Below are 20451 nucleotides of genomic sequence, written 5' to 3'. Positions count from 1 at the left end.
TTGCACCAAAACAATACTTTTTTTTCTTCTCTGACAATCTGAGCCTTTCCATTTTTAGGGTATGATCAACCTTGTTCTTGAATGTATTGATCGCTTGAATGTATACAGCAGTGCAGCTCATTTTGCAGACGTAGCTGGGAAGGAAGCTGGAGAAGCATGGAAATCTATTCTGAATTCTTTGTATGAATTACTAGGTAAGACATATTATGGGTTACTTGGATTGTTTTTGCTCAAAATAATACTTACATGAAAAGAAACGTTACCTGCTTTAGTTTAGAAGAATTTCCACTCTGTATGAATCTGGGATACAAATTAAACAAGACTTTTGCATTTCCAGGTCCTTGTATATGGTTAAGAATAAAGATACACTGAAAACACAAAAATAATGTGATTTTTCTAATAACATTTATTATGATAAATAACACATTTCTGAATTCCATTAAATGGCTGATTACTTTTTCATATCATCATATTGCTGATGTATCTTGTATACTGGCCAAAAATGTGTGAACAAAATATATGATATTCTTGTGTTAAAGAGCCATGACATTGTGGTCAGTTTTGGAGAACTCTGATTTTTCACGCATTTGGCTGCAGAACTGCAGCATATATCTAAAGCTTCTATACCCAAGACCCCTCTTATTAGTCAGTAATAACCAGTGATTCCAGCATTATTCTAGGATACAGTATGCTTTGGAAAGGTACGCTCCTTTAGATGCAGTATAATCATGAGGATCTTGTCCATCTGCAGTCACTGAAAATCTTGTAATACCCTCTGTAGGTATCTAAGTGTTAGTCAGTGTCCTGGTCAAATTTCTATTTAGCTAGTAGCATTTAATCGACTGATTTGTTTGCTCACCAATTTGAATTGCTTATGTTATTTATGTTCTACTATGACTCATTATATGGGGTTATTAATCCATTACAGTAGCTGCCTGCATATTCACTTCTGCTGACATGTTAATTGTCTGCAAAAGGAAATTTTACTGCCCAAGAGACTGTTTTGTCAGTTTCTTGCTCCTCTGTCAACAGGTTTTCTCAGTGCCTAAATAATAACATTAACATTGGCCTTAAGTGACTGAGGACAGTAATGTGTCCCAGTCACTGAGCAGTCCTTTGTGCAGGCTGGTGCTGCTTTCTTTCTGTAACACACCAGCTCTAATGTGAAGGCCCTCTTGCCTTTAAATTTGCACGTTTTGGTAAAATCTTGAGTTTGGACAAAGTCCTCGTGCAGGATTGTTACCTTCCTTTCTGGTAAAACATAAAGCATTTTATGTATCATTTATACTCAGTCTCACTCCTGAAAAATTTAATATTGAAAAAGTATACAAATAATGTTGTTATACATCAATTCCATTAAAAACACCACAAATGAATACTGAGTTTGTAAAATGAAGCACCTCAAGTGGTTAAGTGCCCAGATGAATGTAGTGTGTATATTATTAATTGGCTCTTTTGTGGGTATGCATTGGGAAACATCATCACTCACTAGTTTTTCTGTAGGACCCATTCCTTATTTAGTGCTCATTTGTTATTGCTACTTTAAATACTTAGTTTTGTCTTTGCTATTCAGTGTGTGGCATTGAGCCTTATTTATTATGAGCCTTTTAATTCATGTTTAGAAAACAAAGCTATTATTGGAGTTCTTTTGTGCCTTTTATGATTAGGAATCTGAATCATTAGAACTATTAATAAGTGTTCTGTTGGAAACTTCTGTAATAAGGCAAATAGAGGATATTATCTCCCATTCACTCAGAGGAACAGATACAGAGAGAAATTTAGGTATAAAGATTTCACCAGTGTTAGTTCCCAAATTAAGAGCTGTGGGATCTGACCTTTTTTTCAGAATATTCAGCAGTTTTTCATATGTGCAGATCTTACTGAAAACTTGCATTCCTCAGATGCACAGAAAATAAAATTTTAATAGCACATCTAACTTGACATAAACTCTCCTTACTATCCAACAGCAGACTGAGACAACTGAAGAGGGAGTTCTGTATATAGTAGTGTTACAAAGCTTTGATATAGTCCAGGTAGGTTCATCGTCTTGTGCTCTTGAAAAAGAAAATAGTCTTAGGGTGAAACAAAAGGATATCCAGCACATGGTGCACAGCCCTCAATGGGATGCTTCTGCCTGGTCCACTACTCTTCTGTTGGAGGAAATATAAGTTGACTCAGTAAATATCACGGAGACAGCCAGCAGACCTCTCCTATGATCTCTCAGAGCCAAGAAGGAGCAGCTGAACTGCTGCTGTCCCCTAGCAGGCTGTTAGGGTAGAAGGCTGTTCCTGAGGCTGTGATTCTGGTTGAGGAGTTGCCTGGATCTACCACCTCTATGTCATTGAAGATATTAGCATGATACATGTGCAGGGGTTGCAAGGCTGACCAAAACTGGCATTTCCTAACGTTAGATTGGTAGATTTTATGAACATTCTAAGGTAATTTTAACGTGTTTGGTTTTGATTTCAGTGGGGTTTTACTTGTAAGCTAAATGCACCTCTGCAGTTCTGTAACTTGCAGCGTGCTGTCAAGTGAGTCACCCAGTGGGTCAAAGCAGGACTGAAATTTCAGATAAATCAGACTGTTATGATTGCAGCTAAGAGTAACTTGTAACAACTGTACACTGTTGTCCTTTGTATTGTAATTCTATGTGAAGAATCATACATATGTAAAGAAATATAGAATCATAATTCTATTTTTTTTTTCCTCATGTTATGTTTTTCAAATGGGTATAGGTCTTTGCATGTTACAGCTCCATTCTTCACTTACCTTTGCCAATGTCTGTCTTCCTTCAGAGCTCTATGGTCTGTTATAGAAAATGAAGGAAATGTTTCTTGCTGTTTTCACTATATTTCAACAAAACAAAACAAGCCTATATAGCTTTGGCTATCTTCATGCTTGCAAACAAGCAGATTGTTTAGTCTGAATTTTTTGAAGGTAGCTCAACCATTGGCAGGCGGAAAGAGTAGCAAATTTTATCTTTAACAGTTAAAATTTGGAAAAGATGCATGAAACTAAACTAAGCTTTCACAGTGAAAATTATACTAAATCTTAGTGTGAGCCTCTCATCGCAGCAGTAATACTATTACATTTTCCCTCCCTCTGCTTTTCTCTTTACTCAATGCTTGAAACTGTGACATTATGTAATGTGGTTTTGGGGGATGTCTGCTTGTCCAACCCTGAGATAAAAAGATCATCCATTAGGAACACTGGTAAAAAATTTTACATCGTAATCTACCTTTCAGCTCATATCTGCCCACTAAGTAAAGTGAATCAGCTTTAGGCTTTTTTTGTTTGTTTGTTTATTGGTTGTTTTTTATTAAGGTGATTATTTCATGTATACTTATGGTAGTTATGTGATTTATTAAGAATCAGTTAAAGTTATGTCAGGAGTTAAATACATTTAAAAGTATCTAGGCTAGGCCAGAGAGTTAATATCTCCATGAAATAAACTGATGACCTTATGGAGTATAGATGATGGAGTATTAAAGTCTGTGATTGGGTTAATCATAGATGTAGGGGAGTGTTGAAGTTTTAACAGTTTAATTTGTTTTATCTCGTGATACATTACTCACAACTCAGACTGGAAGAAGTAGTAGCTTGATTGCCGAGTCATTTCTCTAAGTCTGAACTTTTCAGATGACAGGGCTAGAAAATTCCCTCTGAAAGAGTCTGCTTGTCCTGTACCAAGTATTGTTGCCATGGGCTTGCAGTGAGAACAGTGCACAAGCTTTTGTTGACTTCCCGGTCTCTGTGTCCCTCCACCCCCTTATATTACTTCCCTAACTGCATTATCTTCTGGCAGCTAATGCTCAAGAAGACTGGCTTTGATCTGGCTGTAATGAATTTGTACATTGCTCTGTTCTGAATAATGCTGGAGCTGTACAGTAATTGCATGGATGACAAATGGATATTGCTTGCTCAGTCTTGCTTCAGCAAACAATACTTTGTTTCTGAGTCTGCACATAAATAAAAATAAACTGTGATGGCAGAATTCATGGCTTTTGTCATGTCATTGACATTGTGATATATTTCACTGTGATGAAAATGGAGGTATTTACATTAAGATGGGATACTATTGTATATAAAATCATAGAATCGTGGAATAGTTTGGGTCACAAGGGACCTTTAAAAATAATCTAGTCCAACCACCCTCAATTTTAAAATCTCCTTCCTTATATTCAATCTAAATCTAACTGCTTTCAATTTGAAATGTTTCCCGTAGATCTACTATGGCATCTGTCCTTCCTCTATTACAAATATGCTCTGAACTTGTATTTGATCCTTTTGTATCAACAAAGAATATGCAGGAGGATATGCAATGATGTGAATTTAATGTCTGACTGACCGCATCCTGTTTTTTATTTCTTTAAAACAGGACGCTAGTCTCTTTCAGAGTAGTGAGCAATAAAAGAAGCAACTTTTGGATATTTGTTGTTTTCAATGTTAAGTGGCTGTGTGCCTCGTTTAAAGCACAGCTTTAACCAGGGAGTACTAACCTTTCACAAAATTCTGTTGAGCTGCATTTATGAAACTGTCTGTGTCTTACTACTGTTAATGAAGTTACATTTATTGATGTCACATTAAGCAATGAAGTATTCCTGCCTTCATTTTATGTTTGTACCAGAAGCACAGTGAGATTGTGACTTGCCTGTAATCAATAAAAAAAGTCACTTAGAGAAACGGGTGTTCCTTAGTTCTAATTTGTGTATTTTAACAAGGTGTGCCTCCTCTTATGATTCCCAAATATTTTCAGATAACTATGGTTAATTGATTGAGTGTGTAAGATTTCGGGGTATGGACATTCTTATCATATAATGCAGCAAGAGAAGGGTTTTCTTGTTTGTTTTGCTTGTTAGGAGTTGGGTTTTGCTTTTGTGTGCTTGTGTTTGTGTTTGTTGGGATTTTTTGGTGGTTTTTTTTTTTGACTATGAAGCAATTGGACTCTAACCTCTTTCCTTATGTTACAGAACTGTCAGTGTAGTGACTTATTTGCAACTTACTCTAAGATTGCTTTCCCCTAACTATCACTCACATTATTTAAATTTAAACCAAGCACAGCAATAATTAAATCTGAAAATCTATCTTACTGCATCCTCCCTAGAAAGAGAGGACAGGCATTGTTTTAATTTAAATGGACTTAAAATGGTGATTTATTTTTTTAATTCTTTTTTTTTTTCCTGCCTGTCTTTTTTCCAACAGCGGCTCTGATTCGAGGGAATCGTAAAAACTGTGCTCAATTTTCCGGATCTCTTGATTGGCTGATCAGCAGATTAGAAAGGCTGGAAGCCTCTTCTGGTATGATTTTAGTATTTTAACTTCCATGTTTGACCTGTGTTTCATTCTCTAAAATTGATGGTATACTTGTTCAGTCTAAGTATCATGAAGTTCTTCCTGTGAGAGAGTAAATTATATTAATAAATGAGATTTATATTTGTACACTTTGATTTTGGTTTTAGTTCTACCTTAGGTTTCCTTTTCCTTGGTCAATTGGTTTTAATGCTACCTTTTTTAATTCAGGCAAACAAACCATTTGGTAAAACGGTTGTCCTATTATTTCAGTTGTGTTAAGGTGTTTTCTTCTCTAATTTAGTACCTTCCCTTTCCTTCTCTTTGAAGTCTGCATGTTTTTCAGGATTTGTAAATGTAATAACCATATGGAGTGGATATAATTTGTGTTATCTTGAAGGACTGTAGTGGTAATGCAGGGAAGTTCATGTATTCTATTTGACTATGTACCAGATGGGTATTCAGTGATATGTTTGCGTATAACAGAGTTACCTCCATAATACATACACATTCCCTTTTTAATCACCTCCTTCACTCCTGAGGTCTCTGAACTTCTCTTTGAAGTTAATGAAAAAGAACATGCCTGAAACACATTCATAATTTGAGAACCTGGGAATTCTGTCTCACTTCAGACACAAATTCTTTAAGCTAGTGAATTTATTTTCTTTACCATTACCTAGTGTCTTAGTGATCCTGCCTTCTGTTTCCTTAGAAGCAATCAGTTCTCTGTAAACCTACTCTGCCAACCTAATACATTGTCTTTTTAGGTTTCCAATGGATTTAAAAAAAAAAATAATATGACCACGTTTGATCAAAAAAACACTTTAGACTACACTGGAAAAATATGCTTTTTAAGCAGAATAAGAAATAAATAGTATGAAAACTGCACATTAGGTGAATGTAAATAATAGCTTAAGAATTTCTCTTGGTGATATATAATTCATGTTGACAGCTTGCTACTGTGTACTGTCTTAAATGTAGTTGTTGACATGATTGTAGTCTGTAACAGGACCTTAAAGGTGATTACCTGTATTAACATATTTGGCATGTGCTTATTTTTAAAAAAAAAAAAACCTCTTCAATATTTATTCAAATAATTATTATGTGGAGCTTTTTTAACAGTACTACTCTATTTTCTTTAAAAGTGTGTGTTTGTACCTGTGACTTTATTTTGATTTTCTAAACAAATGTTTGACAATTTTAATTGCATTAAAGAAGCTCTGCTAAGTGTATCTCAAAGTTACTGAAGAGATACTGTGGCTATGTTTCTGCAATTAATAGTATTGATTTCATGGCTGATATTTGAGTCTCTTGCCCCATTTTACTGATATAAATACAAACTTTTTCTTTTTTTCTTATATAAAGATAAAATTGCCATTCTTTTCAACATGAAAATATGCCAAAATGATGTCATCTAGGCATCTGAACAGTGAACAGTAATCAAACCTTGTCCCAGCAGCTAAGAAATACGATTCAAATAGAGTGATTAGTTCTGGACTCTTAAGACTGATTTTTGACTCTCTTTGGTTTTCATGCTGATGATTACATAAGGATCAGAGAACAAAGTAATAACTGTTGGCAAGAAATGTTACTGCAGCCTATTCCCCCACCCCTTTGTTTTCCAAGATTTGTAAAAGTATTTATTGGAGTGAAGAAGCCATGCATAGTGTAAGGCCAGTATTCTGTGTTATATTCTTACCAATTTAATGCTTCTATAGGTTACAGCAGAGAGTTTAGAAGTCACTTACTCTTACTCTTGGGATGGAGGCTTGTATAGAGACTTTGAGGCATTCGCCCATGTAAGCTCCTCTAGTTAGCCATGTTTCGTAGAAGTACTTTTGCAGCATTTTGTTTCACATTTTTGCTGCAGAACTATGACTTTAGTGTGAGGGACCTATTTTACTGTGCTATTTCTTCATAATCCTGGCACGCACCTAATCTGTTCCAGCCATGGTATGTTTATGCACTGAATGCTTGAGCTGGTCAAGATTTGAGGGCATATGAGGCTAAATCTATGTCCCTGATATGGTTCTCATCTGGGGTTACAGACAGCTGCTTATAGCACTGACCTCTAGTTAGAGATGTTCTGATGATCCTGTCACTGTAGCTAGTGTATCAGCTGTAGAGATCCCAACCAAATAGATGTCATAACTGAACGTTCTTGTTGGTTTACATTATTGTGAGGGATAACTGCTCTGCAGATGCCATGATCATCTTGTTTTCGTGAACATTTGAATAACAGAGAATTTAAACAGAGAATTAACAGAAAGTCACAGCCTACAGCTTTTCTCCATTACAGTCCACCTTTGGTGGGAGGGCACTAATCTAAGGAGAATGTTCTCACAATTCTGCAGTTCCATGGGATTTGACTGCAGCCTTCTTAATTTCCATGTATTTCTCCAGTTATTCATGGTGAAATTACTTTCTAAGAGATGTAATTTTACATCTGAAACTCTCAGGGCTAGGATTTTCAGAAAGAATTCAAAACTTTGCACTCACCTTTTAGAGGTTCAATATGAGATTTATTACAACAGCTCTAAAAATGCTGTGTTACATGATTTCTATTATGTATGTATTTTAAAAACTTAATCTCTAAGTAAAAATAAGGTTTAAAAATTAGAACCTAAATGTTTATGTTTATGATATTATAGTAAGGCATGAGATGAATTCTGTAAACTGCAAAATGATCGAACATTGTAGTCGTACTGCGTAACGAACCTCATGACACACTGCAAAAATTCTGAAGGTACTAATATTTGAAATGCACATTTGTCCTGGGTTTTCTTGTAGGAACTAGGCTGCTTAAACTCCTTTTCCATATGTTCTGGTGACATAACTTCCATGTTACCTCCAAAACTGATTTTATAATTAGGACTTTTTCTGGTTTAGAAGCAGTCAGTTATACAAGATGCTAATTATGCTGTGCTTTAGTTATCTCAAGAGGCACAGCAGGTTTAGCTTTTAGTATGTAAATACGCTTTTGTGATTTTATGTAGGATGCTTACTTGCCAGATTTTAAGATTTATATGGCTTGATTGGGGTGTTTTAATTTACAGTGGTAGATCTACAACAGGGAAAAATACTGGATTATATTATGCCATTTAAATAAGAATACCTGGCTTCATATATTTACCTAAAATGATTAATTTTCTAAGGTAGAGTGTTTGTGAGGAAGAAACAGCACATTGTCAATCACACCAAAATTAAGCTCACCTTCAACGTTGAAGTTGTTAGCTACATCTCTTGAAGGTGTTTTCTTGAATGTGCTACGATAAAGATTTGATGCCATAAACTATTGATACCATAAATTATCAATAAAATTCCCATTTTCACTGAACTATTCCCATTTTCATTGAACTAAAACTGTTATGAGAATAGAATAGAGGTATTAAATACTTAAACAGCAATTGTGAGTTGATTGTACAAGTTAGATTGGAAATTGATTCAGTTCCTGGTCTTCACTGAAGCAAAAGAAAGAAAATGAAGATTTGTTGAAGTATAAATGTGTCTGAGAGTAGACCATGTTAGAAGTGAGATACCAGAGGAGCTGAGTGAATAATGCAATGCAAATGCTTCAGCTGTCTCTTCAATGCATAAATTAAGAATAGATTAGTCTTTTGCTCTGAAATATATTCCAGATGAGATTAACTAGACATCCTAAAATTTTGAAGGCATTAAAACATAGGCAATAAAAATTAGAATAGGGTAAATTAATGATCTAATATTCTCCAAGTGAAGATTTATAGAACCAGGTAATACCAGGTTTTGAGTAATTTCTTTGAAAGGCATGCATTTTATTCTAGTATTCTACAGTATGACACTAAGAGGAGCCAAAATATTGACTTGAAAATGTGCTTCGTCTGTTAGTCATTAAGAAGGAATTTTTCATTCATCTTTATGATGAGCTCTGCATATCATACTGTTTGTGATATTTGTATTAAATTTGAACACTTCCTACTTTACTGCCTTGAGAAACACCATTGAAATTGGAATACGTCCAGTTGTCTTTAATGTAGACAGCCTAAAATTCCTAAAACTGGATTAGTCCAAACAGGCATTGTGTCTTCAGATGAGATTTTTTTTCTGAAAAAGGGGAATTTGCCCTTAGAACAAAACGTGGTTGATATTTAGCATTCAGATGGTGCAGTAATTGAAGAACTTGGTGTGGCGGCTGGGTCTAACTGATAACATTCATTTATTATAGAATGTTTAGATCTTCAAAGTATTTTAACTTCTGTTATTCAAAAGATTAAAACCAGGAAATGAACCCAGTGTACTATTTTAAGGCAAAATTAAGATCATGAATCTGCCTACACATATCTGAAAATTCCAAGGTTATGATGTCCACGCTTACATTATGTGGTATCATTTCATATTGGTTTACTGTTTATATTGTTAAAAGTGTGTTTGAGTGCTACAATGAGAGATGGCAAACTTTAAATTACCAAGTTTTGAATGTAGTGATTTTCCATATCACTGCTACACACAGTAAAGCTGTTGATCTTGTTATAGATTGCTCATCTAGATTGAGAATTCTTGTGTACCCACTTTCTTACCTCCCTTGGTACCTTTACTCAAGTGACCCCTGCCTGTCCAGTTGGCAGGCAACATGCTCCTGCTATGTTGCTGCAGGGCATCTACTCCTTTAGCGTGCTTTCATGACTCTTAGGGTTTTTTCATTTTTATCGATCCTGTTACTGCCAATATTAGAAATGTACATCTGTTGCAGCCCAGATCATACCGCTGCCAAATTCAGGTTTAATACGTTCTCTTATTTGTAATTGAAACTTTTTGCTTATACCTTCAGGGCTACAGAAGCAGTTTTGGAGTTCATGTCTAGCTCGTTATGTTGTGGTTGTGATTTTTTTGGAGCCACAGCACAGAACAGGAAAATTGTCTACAATATGTGCATTTTCTGTTTTCATATCTAACTCTGTCTTCAAAAATACACACTTTGTTTGAAACCTGTTTACCAGATAAATGAAATTGTCACTCTATCTGTTGTGTTCCACCTTAACCACATTTCGGTCCTTGAGTAACTTGTACACTTCATTAGTGAAGACAGTGTATCTTATTCCAGATCTCTGGATAAAAACATTATATGGTATTGGGATAAAAGGTGATGGTGCTGTAGATTATCTGAGATTAAAATGAGAGATCTGAATGAAGTCAGATGACTGCAGCCGTGAGTCAAGTCACTGGAAATTTCTATCCTCATTTAAATTCAGATTTTCTTGGGAAATTAAAAAGGAAACTACCTTTCAAATAGAAAGTAATTTAAAAGTAACTGTTGCCTCTTCTGGCAGAGTAACTTGGTCATAACAAGGATGGGAATCTGAAATATAAATGTAAAGAAAAAAAATTAAAATTCTTTGTTGACATATGATTGTTCATAACATTTTCTTATCTCTTTATCCCCCATAAAAATTCTGCACAGCTCAGTTTCTGTCCTTTCCAAGATAATGTTTTTGTTGCTTTTTCTTTGTGAGGAGGTCTACTATTTCTTTGGTTGTGTTGGTCTTTATATTTTCACTTTTAATAGAGCTGTACCTTGATCCAAATGCAAGTAAGGGTAGTAAGTTGGTCTAAATTAACAATAAAAAATAAATAATTTACGAACCAAAAGTATTCTAGTCTTTGCTGGTGCGTAACAATGGAACAAGTCCTGAGTCTACTAATGCATATCTTTGCATGGGTAGGTTATTTCTATAATAAGTTCTTAATGGTGTTTAATATTCCGTTCCTCAATAAGATACTTGGGAAATTCTCCAGGTGGCATTTTCTGCTGATCCAGTAAAAGACAATAGATTAGACATGGAACTCCTGGCTGTTTATATTCCTTATAAGTAGCAAGTTTAATACTAGTCTGTAATTGTTTCATAGTTATTACTAATTTCATTGCATTTCATTATTCACTGCATAAGCATGCATCTCTTACTTAGCAGAAACAGATATACAGGATCCAAGATTTTTTTCATACTCACTAGTTTAAATTCTGCTCAGAGTTTCTGGTTTGTCAGCTTTTCTTTTAATCTTTGCTTGCTTGTCTCTAAAATGCTTGCTCAATTAGCTTCTGATTTTTAATTTCTGGGTTTTTTTGAGAGGATTTATGATCAGTTAGTTATAATGTTCCAGATTATATTCTTCTGTTAGTCAGGAATGATTTAAAAAAAAAAATCAAATCAAAACAAAACAAAAAAACCAAACAAGAAGGGGTGTGTGTGTGTAAAAATTTCCCTGAATACATATTCTTTTGGAATACGTATTCTTTTTCCTTAAATTTGCATTTCTAATATTTTTCCCATTTACAAATTGAAAAACTTGTTTTAATTGTTTACAAATTCAGAAAACTGCAGAGGCATACTGAGGACAGTGCTGTGGATGAACCACAGTCTTTACATTCTAAAATATTAGCTGTTACTTATTTATGATACACACTTTATCAGTGGTTTATTCAAAACCAGTGGAAATCTAACAGAAAAGCACTTACTCCCCTCTGGAAGCTTTAGATCCAATCTGAAGTGTTAAGGTGAGATGGAGGCACCTGATCAGCATAAAGGCTGTTTCAAATCTAATATTTCTGTGTCATCATGCTGTCTTGGCACTGATTTTGTGTTCACTTAGTAGCTGTTTGGGACTTTTTTTTTTCCTTAGCAGACCCTGGTTTTTACTCAACCATAGCAGCTGGTGATCCCTTCCTCACTGGGATCAAAGAAAGACCAGAGTACTCTTACTGAGACAATGTTTTTGCCTGATGAATTTTTTTTCCCCACACCAAGGGGAGTTTACAAAGCTATATTTTTGTTTCAGGAAAAGAGAGCATGGCAAAGAGCAGAAAACTCATTCTGTGGATCTTGCATTTTAAGGGTTAAGCTGAGTGGAGCCATGGCTTGAATGGCTTGAATTAAACACATGATGATAAGATGTATGGAGCAAATAGGAATTGCTTCTCAGCTTTCCCTCAGTGCTCTGATTCTTCTCATTGTGGCAACAACAGTAGCAACTGATAATGATGAACCATGTGTATAGTATTTGTCTTTGCCAAATGTGGAAGATCCCAAAGCTAGTGGTGACTTGATACAGTACACATGGGAGCCACCTGTTTTACTGCCCCATTGCAGGGAACCATTTTAAGGCTAATGATTCTTGATGGCAATGACTGCTGCTTTATTGGGATTGGAATTGCATTTAATTGAGGGGGCACGGGGGATTTAATGGTTCTTACTCCCTTGCAAAACTTAATTTCATGCTAGTTTCTATTTATTTCCTCTTTTAAGAATATCACTGTGGCTCCCAGTGTAGCTGTTACATACACAAATAAAATTATACACAGTGGGCTGGTAGACTGGGAATTTACCACTGCTCTCAAATTCAGAGGTATATGATTCCATTAGTGATTCATATGGTTTTCTGAGGGAAGAAACAGAAAACTGTGAATATAGAGAGCATATTTTATTTAGACTCATAGAATTGCCTAGATTGGATGGGACCTTTCAGATCTCTAGTCCAACCATCAACGTAACACTGACAAAAAAACATCACTAAACCAATAGCTCTAAGCACTGTGTCTACCCATCTTTTAAATACCTCCAGAGATGGTGGGTGAGGCAGACGCTTCCCTGGGCAGCCTGTTCCAATGCTTAATAACCCTTTCAATGTAAAAATTTCAGTGTAAAAATCTGAACCTCCCCTGGTGCAACTTGAGGCCATTTCCTCTAGTCCTATTTTCTGTTACTTGGGAGAAGAGACTGATCCCCACCTCACCACAAGCTCCTTTCAGGTAATTGTAGAGAGTGAGAAGGTCTCCTTTCATCCTCCTTTTATCCGGGCTAAACAATCCAAGTTCCCTCAGCAGCTCCTCATCAGACTTGTTCTCCAGACCCTTCACCAGCTTCAATGCCCTTCTCTGAACACACTCCAGCACCTCAATGTCTTGTAGTGAGGGGTCCAAAACTGGACGCACTACTCAAGGTGGGGCCTGACCAGTGGAGAGTGCAGGGGAATGATCACTTCCCTAGTCCTGCTGGCCACGCTGTTCCTGATACAGGCCACTCATGACCAGCTGCCAATTTGATTTAACTCCATTCACCACCACTCTCTGGGCCTGGCCCTCCAGCCGGTTTTTCACCCAGCAAAGAGTACTCCCGTACAAGCCATGTTGCTCCAGGAGAATGCTGTGGGAAACCATATCACAGACCTTACTAAATGTAAACAACATCCACAGCCTTTCTCTCATCCACTAAGCAAGTCACTTTGTCGTAGAAGGAGATGAGGTTTATTCAAGGAAGACCTGATTTATATAACATGTATATAGTGTGAAGTCTTCACCATTTGGAGCCACTGAAAACCAGTATTTTACCCAGTTTATTTGAATTTTTGAATGTTTATCATCAGATATTTTTTATTAAAATTTCAAATTTATTTACAAATTGTTTTTGCTGTCCTTTATGATTTTTGCTACATCCACTTGTTTTGGGAAATCTAGAAGTACAACATCAATCCTGTTTTGGTTTTGTTTATCATATATAATGATGTTTGTAACTATTCCATGTTGCTGAACACTATATTAGGAAGTATTATGTGCAGTTATGATTTTATATGCACTTTATATAAAATTTTTTTCTTTTTTTCCCCAGGAATTCTTGAGGTTTTACACTGTGTGTTGGTGGAAAGCCCAGAAGCTCTGAACATTATTAAGGAAGGACATATTAAATCAATCATCTGTCTTTTGGACAAGCATGGAAGAAACCATAAGGTAGGCAAAGAAGAGACAAGTATATTTAGGTGAATATTTGTGAAAAAGCAAGCTTGTTCTGTGTAGAAGTTAGATTTGAAATATTTTAATGCTGTATTCAAAATTAGGAATCAAACTTTTCCTGAAAGGCATATGAGCAGTTTGAAGAAGCAAAGGAGGCCATTATCTTTTTTCCTTTCCTTTGTTGAAAACATTGTTGCATACTAAATCTCAAGGGAAGCAGGAAGAATGTATCTTAATATTATTATGAGAATTTCAGAATCGTTGTAAAACAATACTATTGTGTCAGTTGAATTGCATACCCTTACGTGTCTTCCAGTAACATGGTATATAATATTATATTGCCTGAAGTAACTCACAGTGATTATAAACTCTTTAGCATAAAAAAATATTTTAGATTAAAAGAATTTTTTTCTTTTATTTTTCAGGTTTTGGATGTTTTGTGTTCTCTCTGTGTTTGTCATGGAGTAGCTGTGCGGTCTAATCAACATCTAATCTGTGATAATCTCCTGCCAGGAAGAGATCTGCTCTTACAGACACGCCTTGTCAACCATGTGAGCAGGTACAAAGGCAAAGTCTATATCTATGAACAAAGCAGAATAAATCTTGTGGTTAAAAGAAATAGTCAGTACGGAAAACCTGTTTTACTTCCAGAACTTTCTGAAAGATATTTTATTCTTACTAGGATTTTAAATACTCTTAGCAATTGATTAAATTTAAAACATGGATCAGAGAGAACTGCTGCAAGCTAAAGCTGCTTTAAGATGCTTTAACTCTGTGAAACTGTAGAGTCTCTTCTAAAGATTCCTATCTAGATCTAGCTGTGCTTTTGAGATATTGTTATCCATTCTGAGGGAATTCCCTCACCATTCCTTCCACTGGCAGAATTGTAAAAGCTGCCTTGCAGCAGACATTAATAACGAAATGAAGCTAGTAACATCTTAAACTAGCAAAGTAATATTTACAAAGTAAATGTTTATCCAGAGGTTAAGTTGATGCTGAGGCAGAAGAATTTGGCTTTAAGTGAAAATTCATAGGATCTTCCTCTGTTTCAAAGTTATGTCTGTTTTAAAAAGTCTCAATCATTAAGTGAGAATGAAAGTTGAAACATAGAATTAGTACTTATAATTCAGAGCTTATAGCATTTATTAGATGCTGAAAAGCATAAAAATTCCACAGCTATATATATTATAAGGAGGCCTTTTTACATAAAAATAAATTCAAATCCAAAGGTGAAATGAATTTGACAATTTTATAGCTAATACCATAACCACTGACTTGACTTCCCCCAAACCATCCAATAACACAGCAACACATATAACACATGGAAAGATGGTGTAATGGGAATCATTCTGTGTCAGCAATAAATTTGAACAACTGATAAGCTAAAATCACTAATGAAAACTTCTGTTAAAATGGCATGAGAAGAAATTTTGAGTGTATGGGTACTGATTGACCTTCTGAGCTGACTTGGATCTCGTACAGGGAAGGCAGAGCTGTCTTTCCTAAATATGGCTATAGAAAAACAAATGTAGTAAATGGATTTTTTTGCTGTGCATTCAAATGCTGTGAATGAGAATATGAGTATTCTTGCAGTTATAAGAAAAAAAAAAAGATTATTTTGTCAAAAGTCAGAAAGACCAATGAAATATTAAAAACATTTAGTGATAGAATGAGACTCGCATACCTTGCACCAAAAATAATTGGCAAAGGAACTTTCCAAGATACTTCTGTTTAACGTACTTTTCCAGGGGACTGGGAAATTCTATTCACAAACCTCTATTTAAAAAGAGTAAGTTGGATGATTAAGTTGATTGAATTGTGGAGTCATCACTTAATAATGCTGAGACTATGTTCAGACAGAAAAGGTTCAGTTGGTGATCTTACCAATAACTTAAAAATGATTTGACTTTTCTGGAAGATAGCTTTTGTCAAGCAGGCTTTGTTTATATTTTTAAGGAGATTAAATGTTTGACTTGTAGCATAGTGAAGAGTACCTATACTTAAACTTTTGGCAAAAGACACCCCGTAGACACCTACTAGAAGGAAAGTGTGTTAGTCTTATGTGATAAAAAAAAGTTATTTCATAAGCAATCGGATCAGTAAAGTCTGCTTTCACACTGACTTCCATTTAACAGCCCATATCAACCATTCTTCCTCCCCCTGCATTCTCTACACCAGAAGGCATACTGTATGCTAGGGCTGGGTCTAGGGCTACATTGATGTTCATTGCGCAGCTTGGATGTAGAAAGAAAATATTTCCAGAAGTTATAAACCAGTTCAGTGGAAAACTAGATACATTCAGCCTAGAAGTCTAAAAGATTTCTTGCAATGTGATTAACCAACCATCGAGGAAATATACTTCGCATTGATTTTGGATACTTCTGTACTCTATGGCTTTAATTCAAGATTAGATGACTTTCTTAACCCAAACACAGTAATGTTTGTCTGGAGACAGATTTTTGGGATGAGAGTCTAGATTCAGTGTTATCCCAAAAGTTGTATTAGAAAAGCATAATTTTCTTTCCTTTTTTTCCCTCATGACCTGTAGAGGTATGACTACATATTGCTATTTAAGTAGATACTGAATAAGCACAATAATGGTTTTGCCTTTCAAGTATGCTTGTGAACTTCTTTAAAATCATCAGCAGTAGGAACATCAAATTGATATAAAGGATTGATACAACCACTGCAAATTACTGACTTACGCAAAACTTGGAATAAGGAAGGAAGAGGTACAAGAGAATTTCGAAATAGACTGATACTTTACTTTTGTACCTTTGTAAATGTTATTCTCTTGAATGGATAATCAGTGTTATAGAATGGAGTTTGCTATGTAAAAGTAAACCTGCACTGTGTACTTACTACATTTCTATTGGTAACTGCTGAATAGCTGCCATTTTTGTTTGTAGGATTTAACATCTATTAAATGTTCAAAATGTTGAAACACATACAATATTATTATTGCTATCTGAGTGAGGATACTGTTTTGGTTACTGAAACAAATGCTTTTTTACTTTAAATTTATAAAGCATTTTTTCACCAGAATAAATACATAAAATTACTTATATTGTTTTAATCACACAAACAAGCATGGAATTTAATGAAGCATGGAGTTTAATCGAAAGTCTGCAGTAGTTCATCATGTTCCATGTTCTTGAGATAATTTTTAGTAAGCACTTTTATTCTTTCTGTTTAAGTATGCGACCCAACATCTTCTTGGGGATTAGCGAAGGCTCTGCCCAATACAGAAAATGGTACTATGAACTTATGGTGGACCATCTAGAGCCCTTTGTGACTGCAGAATCAACTCATCTGCGAGTGGGCTGGGCTTCAACAGAGGGCTACTCACCATATCCAGGTGGAGGAGCAGAATGGGGAGGAAATGGTGTTGGTGATGACTTGTATTCCTATGGCTTTGATGGTCTGCATCTGTGGTCAGGTATTTCTTTTTTTGTTTGTTTTTTAATTTATTTTTAAAAATACTAGAACACTGCTTGCAATTCCAGTGAATATGTTTTCAGTAGCAGCAAAATGAATTAGATGTTTCTGTTGACAGAACCCTGTATTAGAATATGTTTTAAGTTGACATTGCATATTGAAAAAAATGTCTTATAAGACAGATCTTAATGCAGATAGAATAATAATTAATGTTTCAGCTGGGGTATTATTTTTGGCGTTTTTTTTAATAGTAACTATAAAGGCTTACAAACAGTTGGATGGATTTGTAATTCCTGTGTGATAGTGTAAGAACAGCATGAGAGATGTAATTCACAGCACTCTTAATTTTTATTTTTTTATTATTTTAAACAGATTTTAATATGGATCTTTAGTTTAGAAGTTTAGAAATACTTTAGAGGTGAAGAAAGTTTTTAAGTATGCTTTTTGATATACATTTTAAAACCAGATATTTTTCTGTAGTGATGTTTTATTTAAATACATTGACTGTTTATTGCAAGACTTGCAGAATCATATTCCTAGTTTGCATATGGTATGTCTGGTCAGGTATTCATCTTTAAAATTGGCCCAGCTTGGGTCTATATGTTAATAGCAATTTCTCTATGCAATTCCAGTGTTAAAAGAAGATGAACTGAGTATCTCAAGTATTTTTAATTACTGTTGATTCTGCAAATATATTACTGTCTTTTCAAACTGGGTTAGGACAGCAAAATCAGAATAATATGAGAGCAAGCTTGTTCTTAGTCTTTTTCAAATAATTTAATTTTTGTGAAAAGATTCTCAGATATTTAGAATGGGTAGTCCTATGCATGGACGGTCCCAAACTTCTTCAAAAAGTTTCTATTGTGGTTTCACCTTGTTGAGGAAAATTTTAGGCTCGTTGGATCAGCAATTCTTGCAGCTATGAAGATATGAGAAAGTTTTCTTAAGCTCCTTAGCATACAAGAGAGACATTTAAATGAGTCAGCTCTATGTATCATTCAAGGTCTTTTTGAGTTTTGAGGCACTGTGGCTTGATACTTGGAAAAGAATACGGTTTTACATTTCAAAAGACTTTTCTAATCAAAATTGCAATAGATTGTATGATTAAGTAATAACATATCGACTGGAGTGGCATCTAAGGAGAGTAGCTGCCACTTTGCCTCTCATGTATAGAGAGAATTACTTTGGAACAATGATGCATAATTAATGGTGTTATTAAAGCTGTGTCATAACTGAGTTTGTCAGATAAAGTATTATTATAGAAGAACCAGAAAATGAGCCAACCAAAATAACTTTTGCTGTTAGGGTCCCTTTTAGGGAGGAAACAAAAGATTATTGAAAATCAAAAGGATTTTTCTACCCACTGGAAACCTTTTAATCAGAAAGTGACAAAAGAATAAATGAAATTTTTTTTGTTTTTCTCAAGTTATTAATCCAGCCCAGTCAAAAATGTTAGATCACCTTTGTGTATTCAATTTTTGTATATTAATATCTGTTGTGGATGTGGCTGGTAGATCTGAAAAGATTTCTGTCTTCAGTGACATTCTCGGGTAACATATACCTCTCGAACTTGGAAGGAATTTATGTAGTTAAATGTTGAAAATCATGGCTGCCGCCTTTCACAATCCCAGGCTACATCTTGGTGAGTCTCTGCGATGACATTTTAAAAATCATCTTCTAAGCAGGGAGCATTTACTGCATTAATGAATACCAACAATAATTTCTACCCCTGGGTTTCTGTTCTGGACCAAGCCTTTACCGGAACCACATTTAATTTACATTTTTTTTCTTCATTCCTGCAATTACTTCTCTAATATGGAGAGGTGGAGCTCATAGATTTTTAAAGCCTAAGGCCAGAAAATGCACTTTGATCATTTGGTCTGACTATGTGTTCATTAAAGACCATTACATATTTCTCTTAACAGTCAGCCCTACATTGATCTCAATGACCTATATGTGGCTAAATTTTAACATCTAAAAGGGCACCTAGTCTCAAGTAGTATGCCTTAAGGAGATGAAGTATCCACTATTCATTGATAGCTCTTTCAAAGTTTAGTAATCCCTGCCATTAAAGAATTGTCGCTTTCTGGATTTCTTTGAAACCAACTCTCTGCTATTCTCTGCTGTGCTCTGTGAGTTTTGGCATGCAGAGCTGGTAGAAGGTAGTTTCCTTGACTGCTACTCTGTTTCTCGGCAGTGTTTCCTAGAGATTTCTCAATTTTTGAGGGGTCCTTCAGATCCCTCCAGGTCATTCTTCTGTCTTTGCTGATGAAACTGACTATTCTTACAGCAACCAAGCTAAGGACATCCTGTCTTGAAAGGGTATAGGGAAGCAGCAACAGCATCTGAAAACTTTTTTCTTTCCTAACTATACTCTTGAATGCCCTATCAAAAGGGACAATTTATATAGGAGCATCTGTCTTACAGTTTGCATATTATGTGGCGGTATCAGGTGTTTTCCCTGCGTAGAGTATCAGAATTGTTGGTTTTTTTTGTTTTTCCTTGGGGAGGGTGGTGATGATGTGTGTATGAAAATTTATCTGGAGAAGAATTAATGAGATTTTCCCTTTATTATTTTTTCTGCTGCTAAAAGCCTAGGCCATCTTCTTCTTGGAAATACAGTCCTTTTAGTTAAGAAGTTAAGGACAGCAGAGTTAAAATTTAGTGGTCTGTTCTTAATAGGCATTATGGTTTATCTTTTGCAAAAATTGCATGTGTTATTTGTGGAAGCCATACCTAGAGATGTTTTCATACAACTTTTATTCTTTTCCAGAATTTTTCTGTTGTAGATGGCAGTAAATTTCAGAAACAGTTATTTTCTATTTCTGTATTTTGTAGGTTATTTCTATTGGGAAGCAGGTGTGGTTGTGTAAATGTAATTTGATGCAAGAGAGAATGATTCTTTAGAACTCAGACAAAACTTATTAAAGAAAAATACCTTTATTACTGAATATATATGTCAAAAA

General features: G+C 35.1%; 1 protein-coding gene across 5 annotated transcripts in view; it reads left to right on the top strand.

The window, feature by feature from the left end:
* RYR2 (ryanodine receptor 2 (cardiac)) overlaps positions 1 to 20451 on the top strand; it is a 408602-nt gene that overhangs the window by 203878 nt on the left and 184273 nt on the right. For all 5 annotated transcript variants that reach the window (XM_014950610.1, XM_014950613.1, XM_014950612.1 and 2 more), the window contains 5 exons: positions 59 to 194; positions 5203 to 5298; positions 13926 to 14044; positions 14473 to 14606; positions 17245 to 17486. In XM_014950610.1, coding sequence (XP_014806096.1) covers positions 59 to 194; positions 5203 to 5298; positions 13926 to 14044; positions 14473 to 14606; positions 17245 to 17486 — 727 coding nt within the window. The remainder of the gene's footprint in view (positions 1 to 58; positions 195 to 5202; positions 5299 to 13925; positions 14045 to 14472; positions 14607 to 17244; positions 17487 to 20451) is intronic.

This window comes from Calidris pugnax, unplaced genomic scaffold (assembly GCF_001431845.1).
Source record: "Calidris pugnax isolate Ruff unplaced genomic scaffold, ASM143184v1 scaffold24, whole genome shotgun sequence".
Lineage (NCBI taxonomy): Eukaryota > Metazoa > Chordata > Aves > Charadriiformes > Scolopacidae > Calidris > Calidris pugnax.
Note: the sequence above shows the minus strand (reverse complement) of the source record. Positions and strands in the feature narration are given on the sequence as shown.